Source organism: Apis dorsata, unplaced genomic scaffold, assembly GCF_000469605.1.
Source record: "Apis dorsata unplaced genomic scaffold, Apis dorsata 1.3 scaffold_631, whole genome shotgun sequence".
Taxonomy (NCBI): domain Eukaryota; kingdom Metazoa; phylum Arthropoda; class Insecta; order Hymenoptera; family Apidae; genus Apis; species Apis dorsata.
Window position 1 is genome coordinate 705,482 of NW_006263826.1, and position 7,199 is coordinate 712,680.

General features: G+C 32.4%; 1 protein-coding gene and 2 long non-coding RNA genes across 7 annotated transcripts in view; 1 reads left to right on the forward strand and 2 right to left on the reverse strand.

Annotated features, from left to right (window-relative positions):
• Positions 1–7,199, forward strand: part of LOC102675476 — a 12,203-nt gene that overhangs the window by 1,322 nt on the left and 3,682 nt on the right. The window contains exon 1 of one of the 5 annotated variants that reach the window (XM_031513325.1): positions 3,412–3,742. The exons of 2 other annotated variants lie outside the window; for them this stretch is intronic. Coding sequence is in view for 1 of the 3 variants with exons in the window: in XM_031513322.1 (XP_031369182.1) it covers positions 4,486–4,488 (3 nt within the window). In the remaining 2 variants the exon portion in view is untranslated. 2 more of the 5 variants (XM_031513322.1, XM_031513324.1) reach the window with 2 other exon arrangements.
• Positions 791–1,828, reverse strand: LOC116186349. The gene is made up of 2 exons (XR_004151330.1): positions 1,666–1,828; positions 791–1,604 (listed from the first exon to the last, which is right to left on the reverse strand). It is a non-coding gene; the product is annotated as an uncharacterized LOC116186349 (long non-coding RNA).
• Positions 4,916–5,802, reverse strand: LOC116186352. Its single transcript, XR_004151333.1, has 2 exons — positions 5,341–5,802; positions 4,916–5,279 (listed from the first exon to the last, which is right to left on the reverse strand). It is a non-coding gene; the product is annotated as an uncharacterized LOC116186352 (long non-coding RNA).

Genomic DNA, 7,199 nt, shown 5'->3' on the forward strand with positions numbered 1-7,199 from the left:
GTTTTTTTTATTCATTGCATTATATATTCATTTCTTATATATTTTTTTTTGTTTATTAAAAATGTACAAATAATAATTAAAAAGAATTTTTAATGATTGAAAGATATATGGCATAGTCTTATACATATTTGCATAAATATGATAAAAATATTTAATACTGAAATAAAATGTAAATAGGAACGAAGTTTTTAGCAATCGTGAGCAACGAGTCCCTCAAGAATATCCAGGAATAGTACACATTCCAGACAGATCAGAACGATACCAATGCACTTTATTCTTTCTTTTGCATTCTTTACCTCGAAAGTTCACACGGAAGATAAACACAGTATGAAAAGTCTCAAATTTGTAGAAATTGACTTACTAATCAAATTTTATTTTAACTTAAAATTAAAATAAAATTATTTTAAATATTTTAGAAAATTTCGTTGAATCTTTTATATTGAATCTAATTCTATATTCACGCAATCTATTGCACGATATCGAGTGAAAGCATTGGATTTTGTTCTATAATGTAACAAACTTTCCCTTTTTTTTCTTTTTTCTTTAAAATATATACTATAGATCATTACAGTAGATAAAATTTTCATCCATTATTCAAAATTTTTGAAAAGATTTTCAAAAAAAAATTACAATGAGATATTGTTTATTTTCTACATTTTTTTCTACATTCGTAATGAACATTTAACTACGTATTTTTTCATTCTACATCGCACATTAGATTCTATTTTGTTTTATGTGAATGTTTGTAACAATTTTTTACTAACGCTAATATACATATATCTATGCAAGATTACCGCTAACGAATGATTGTTAAGCCGATTAATTGCTATTCTGATGATTCTCTGTTCGAATTATCGCGTGTGTCGCGTGAGCAATTTACACAGCTTGGTCGACGTCGTATCTCATTCGTGGTTTCCCTCAAACTTCCGTTCGGGACATGAATTTTCAGGACAGGATATTCCTGTATTTCCTCTATTGTTCGATACAATATAAACTAATAGAACGAATCGTAATTTTCCTCTCTCTTCTTTCTCTATCTCTCTTAGTTCTTGTTTCTATTTTTTTCTTTCTCTCTCTTCATGACTAGCATGTTCGTTTCTTCCAACATTCACTTTTCACTAGTCCATGTTATGTTCGTAATAATTCGACACTTGTGTATACATATTACAGAAGCACAGCTATTTTCTTGTGATTTCGTTTTCATAACCTGTTTTATCCAAAGAAAAGTTTATGTAAGTTGAAAAATGTTGAACATTATTTTCATTCTCTTGCCATAAGTATATATATTATAATTATATAATTAAAATATTTTTATAATATTATTTAAATATGTATGTACATAATTTTTTGAAAATTGACATTATCAATTATTTAAATAAAAAAAATTCATTCTTTTACGTCACATCATCAATCTGTGGAAATTCACCGATTATAGCGCAGAGGGCATTGTCTTCTCTACTCGTGATCAGAGAATCCTCTTCGTTCAAGATGAGAATGCAAGTGAAAGGTTTATCTTTCCAACATGGACAATAAACAATAGCGTATAGAAGTGTATCGCAAAACCCCTATAGCATACGTATTCCTCTGCTTTCCCTCCTTATCGTCTTGAAATGTCGGTTGCTCGAAAGATAATTACTTAATCACGGTAATTCTATTAGTACTTACCTATCGTGCCATCACGTTGCCCTGTCACGTGCTTCGGCTTGTTTAGATTCTGTTTCGCGATTCCGCGAAAAATTTTCCTTTCCATTTTAAGTTTTAAATTATCAAATCAAATGAATTCTTCCACTTTTCCTTTCTCTTTTGTATCTCCTTAATCGTCTTGTATTCAGTTTTCTTCATTTACTTCCTTTCTATCCCACTTTCTTCTTGGATTAAAGGATATTCACATTATGTTATTTACGAATTATAACATATCGAATAATATACAATAATACTAGTTGAAAGATAATCTGCAATTTAAAAAAAAAAACGATCGCATGAAGAAAATTAAATGGATATGAAAAAAGAAAATTGACATGATAATTCTGTCTTTTGATAAATTTTCATGTTTTAAATGCAACGGTTTAATACCAATTTTTAAAATCAAAAAGTTACTAGTTTTTCTTCTATAGAAAAAAGAGAATTTATGAATTCAGGATCATATTGGTCAATCTTGATTATCTTAGATAATCTCACTATATTTCTTTGGTATGTAATCGAATATTCCGACAAATTGCAATATATTTCGAAAAATAGATCGAAGAAAATTATCTCGAACGTTATTAGAAATTAATAACACAAATTATTTTCGATACAGAATATTATATACATATGCACATGTATATTACGATTCGGAAATGCTTTTAATTCAATGTCACGTATTTTCTGTTATCGAGCATATTTTTGAAAAATACGTTACATATATTATATTATAATGCAAATTAAAAGAATTAATTACGTGATTAAACTTTAATTATATTTTATTTGTATTTTATTTTGAACCTAATTTAAAATATATATTGAACCTGAATTTAAAATAGAACAAAAAATTAAAAAAAATGATAGTAATATAATAAATAAAATATTATTTTATTTAAAAATGCTCAATCAAATGTTTTTTTTCTTCTATTTCAATCTTGATTAAAATTGTTAATAATAGTTAAATTATAAAAAGGATTAATCGATTTTAATAAAATATTTCAATAAATAGCGAGGAAAGCGAGTTTTTCCTTTCTTACGGGTTTTGCACGAACGCAAGCGTGACTGCCAGTTGCATTAGAAGCTTTCGCTTTTAGAAACATATGCATATATTAAAAGTTATTATCAAGTGACGACCGAAACCGCGTGTATCGCGGTCACGTAAATTATCAACGTTTTTATATGTATTTTCTTTAGTAAATCCTTCCAGGTATTCATCTTGCATGAATTGACTTTCAAAGATTCTCTAATTGCTTACAATAAAAATGTTATTAATATAAATATCAATAATCATAATATATATATGATAATGCATAATAACTTTCTTTCTCTATTGTTTGCAATAAGTTTTAAGTTTTTAATTTATAATTTTTTATTTGTTTTTTATTTAAACATTATTTTTTTTCTGAACGTAATTCGATCAATGTTCTCGACATTTAGTTTTTGACAAAAACGAAATCGAACGATGAAACGCAAACGAAATGTGCAAAGCACAGAAGAAACAATTAACATGGTGGCGCTTCGTTAGTAACGGTCAGACGATTCGTTATTGTAGCAACCAATTATTACTGTACTGTTCTCTACTGTTGTTTCAGAGAACAAAGTTAAATTTACTTTTAATTGCGCATTGATCACGAGGACAAAGTTTGTTACCATAGTTGACCATTTCTTCAGAATTTTATTAGTACATTAACACTAATGATTTTTAGTTACTTAATCGTGAAAAGAATGACATCGAAAACTGCGAAATATCCGAACTCGATTTATGAAAGATTAGATTGGTCGAAAGTCTGATGACATCCATCAGATTAGATAAAAGTCACGTCGATAAATTCGATTGGGCAGTCGATTGAGAATAAAATTCCGTGAAAAGAGTGGCACAAGAATACCTGACACATGTGTAGTACATTGCAGAGGAAAAACGAGCGGTAGCCATGACTTTTGTTACTTGGATATTTCGATAGGAGGCGCGACTATTCCGCTATTAAACTTTCAGAAGAACGATCATTATATTTATTTCTCACCTGAAATTCTTCATTTAACAATAACACACAGGCAAAATGTAAATTTTAATCCTCGCTAGACCGGTTTCCGGCGATCGAATTTGTATTATCCCCGTTATGTGCAAATCTTATTACGAACTTCGGAAAATTGGATCAATTCGAGAATGCGTTCACTGTTCTAATTCGGAATTACAGTTTATCGAGTTATACACGTGCACCTATCCGAAGAATCTCAACGAAGACTTTTAACCGAATCTTCATTTATCGCCATCTTTTGTTCGTACGTTACGATTAGAAAATATAAATCATAGAAGAAAAGAAAAAGTAAGAACATGAAAAAAATGTGTTTCGTTCAACAAGTGAAAGCTTTTCGAACGACTTTGTAGAAGAAACGAGTCTGTTAGTGAACCAAAACGAATTTTACCAGTGTTGTTAGGAGAAGCGAAACAAGTGGCACGAAAGTGAAAATAAATATATATGGAACAGTGAGTCGAAAAGATTCGAAAAAACAAGCAAGTTTGGATTACGAATGCATACATCAGAAGAAGTATAATTCGAAACGAACAATTATCTTGAAATTTTCTCAAGACTCGAACGAACGTGAACCTGATTTACCTAGTTTTCTTAGTTTTGTAGCCGGAATTCTCCCATGATTTTATTCGGTTAAGTGATACTTAGATATTTGTTGATTAGATATTTAGATACTTTCGTTGATTATACAAAGATAAATTGTGAGAATTTCTTTTACGATGAAATAATTCAATGGTATATAGAATTCAGTGATGGCTTTGAAGAATTTATAATGGTGAGGTTGTAGCGATAAAACTAAAATGCTTGCATTTGTATTTTTTTCGAACAGAGACATATATTCGCAACGATAAAAGTCGCTCGTCTACATCGAGTCTAGTCATCTTTGGTACATGGTCTATATTCAATGTAGCTTTGAATATAGCAATAGCCTAGCCTGTACAGCACGTTGACTACTACAAAATATAAATACATGTTGTTACGAAATGAGTTATATATAAAATATAATTAAACTGTATTGTATTACAAACAAGAAAATAAGGCAATTTTTAAATAAATGTAATAAGAGCAATGATAAAATTGAAGCTTTCATTTTATATTGAAATCCTGCAACATTTACGGATTATAAATGATAAAATTTTTTTACAATTTTTTTACCTATAAAAAATAATATCGTTTTGTTGATGTTTTAAACTGTGTGCGAATTTTTTTTAACAAATTCTTGTAGAACGACCTCAGCCATTTGATTCAATATCGATCGGCGAATCCCTTAGTAGAGAGAGTCTATGATTTGAAACCCGTTCTACTTGATCGCCAAGTCAGTCGAGACAGTTCGTTATTATGCAATCTGGTAATGCAAACAATCCAGTTGTCGCTTTTCTTTAGTCTGGTTATAGAGAGAAACGATCGTGTTTCTCTACGTGGATGCGATGTAAGGAGGGGGGGAAAAAAAACGTCCTCGAAATGGATACGAATCGAAGAAAATAAAGACGCGTTGACGTAATTATTCCGATCCTTCTCACAATTATTACGAAAACTTTCGAGTTATTTTTTATAGATGGGCGGAATCTGTAAAGAATCAACGATAAATAGATCGGTACGATTCGCACACAATCGTCGACCTACATACGGTTCGTGAACTTCTGTGCAACAATTATCCTGACCTACATGACCGCGAACGTGTTAACAATCACTTGTTGCGAACGGAACTCCCTGGAGAGGAAAAAGAAAAAGATATAATGCCATTTTTATTTTCCTTTCGTTCTAGACGAGGCGTTTGTTGACATTAGAAACATTGGAACGTTGACAAATGTATTGAGACGACAGATGGCAGGCGAAACAAGTGAGCACAGTCTCGGAAAAGAAGGTTATCCAAAGACGATTGAGAAACGTGATTAAAGAATAATTATGAGAGATTGCAATATTAATCGCAAAAATGAATCTTTGTTTGAAATGGAATGCTAATTAAGAAAGATAAAAAAAAGACTCGATCTTGTTGGATTAATCAGTACATAATTATTAGCCTCGAAAGCTGAAATAATTAGGACTTTAGCAAAGGAAAAAAAAACACTTATATAATTTTCTTTTTTGTCAATTAATATATATTGACACGTAATTGTTAAAAGTTGAAAGAATTTTTCTATCTTAAATTCGAGCCTATTCGCGCAAAATTTAATCGAAGGTCAAACTTCCAAGTGAATAAATATGTAAAATGAATCAAGTAACGTTAGAGGAAACAAGTTGTCGAGATGCGCTTACGCAACATCTTTTATTGCCAGCCAGCTCGAGGTTATACCGCTGAGAAAACCAATTTCCCTGATGCTTAACCACGCTTCGAATACCTCGTTATATCTTCCTCCTACGCTGAATCGAAATATTTTTTTTCCTCGAATATACGTATATATCATAAAACCATCACAATCTTTCGTCGGGAAGATCGCTTTGATCAGCTGATCGTTCATCTTTATCCATAAAGAAAGTAGGACGGACCGCTTGATTCCCCTCAAGTAATTGATGCTGAAAAATCAGATTTAATCGCGGCCGAATTAATAAACGGCCACCAACAAAGCCGTGCACCGTGAACGAGAGCGCGTAAAATGCGATCTCAACAGCAAAGTCTTTTTTGGTCTAGAAACGAAGTGGTACTCGCGGAAGCGGCCTCCCCCCTCCTCTTCTCACACAACTCGTTCGTTTCTCGACTCTATTGTGCCTCTCATTATCATCCGGGTACAGTTCTCGATATCGATAACGTAACGATCCGGATTACATGGGTTTAGCCAACTGCGTGATTCATTGGTACGTGGTTGGATATAGTCAACGGCGATCGCCAGTTTCTCGCTGCACCCCGGTTCAAGAACTTGACCACCAGGCGTTTCATTCATCCAATTGACTCGCTTGACAAGGTCGCGCGCTCTTTAACACGATCATCTTGAATCTCGTACCCTCGCGACCGTGTGTCACATCAGTTTGCGTATATATACATACGAGTGCACTATTCAGACAAACGATAGGGATAATATTGTCATATATGTATATTTCGATCTTTTATTATTGCGCAACAGCAAAATTGTATACCGATTACCGATTTTTACCATGTAAATCAGAGTGGAGCGTTTAACAGGCGGAAAGGAAGTGGTTACCAGTGGTTTGTTCCGGCGAATCTCGATATCAAGGTTCGTTTAGGAGTTTGAATAAATTGCTGTTGGACGACGACACACGTTTGTGTCGCATCTCTCGTCGCGTGTCTGCCGCGGTGTGACGCATCGAGGTGCAACTGGTTACAGTCGGAAGAGCATGACCGGACTGTGCGAATAACTGTACCGGATATTTTTTTTTGCTGCACTTTTCGCTTTGTCAACAGATTTAATCGAACCGTGTTAAACTAACCCGCCGACGAGTTACGCGTATATTTCTAAATCCCGCCGATTTTTCATTCATAATGATAAAAATTATAAACGTAGAATCGTACGTTGTTCATTTTTTTTTTTT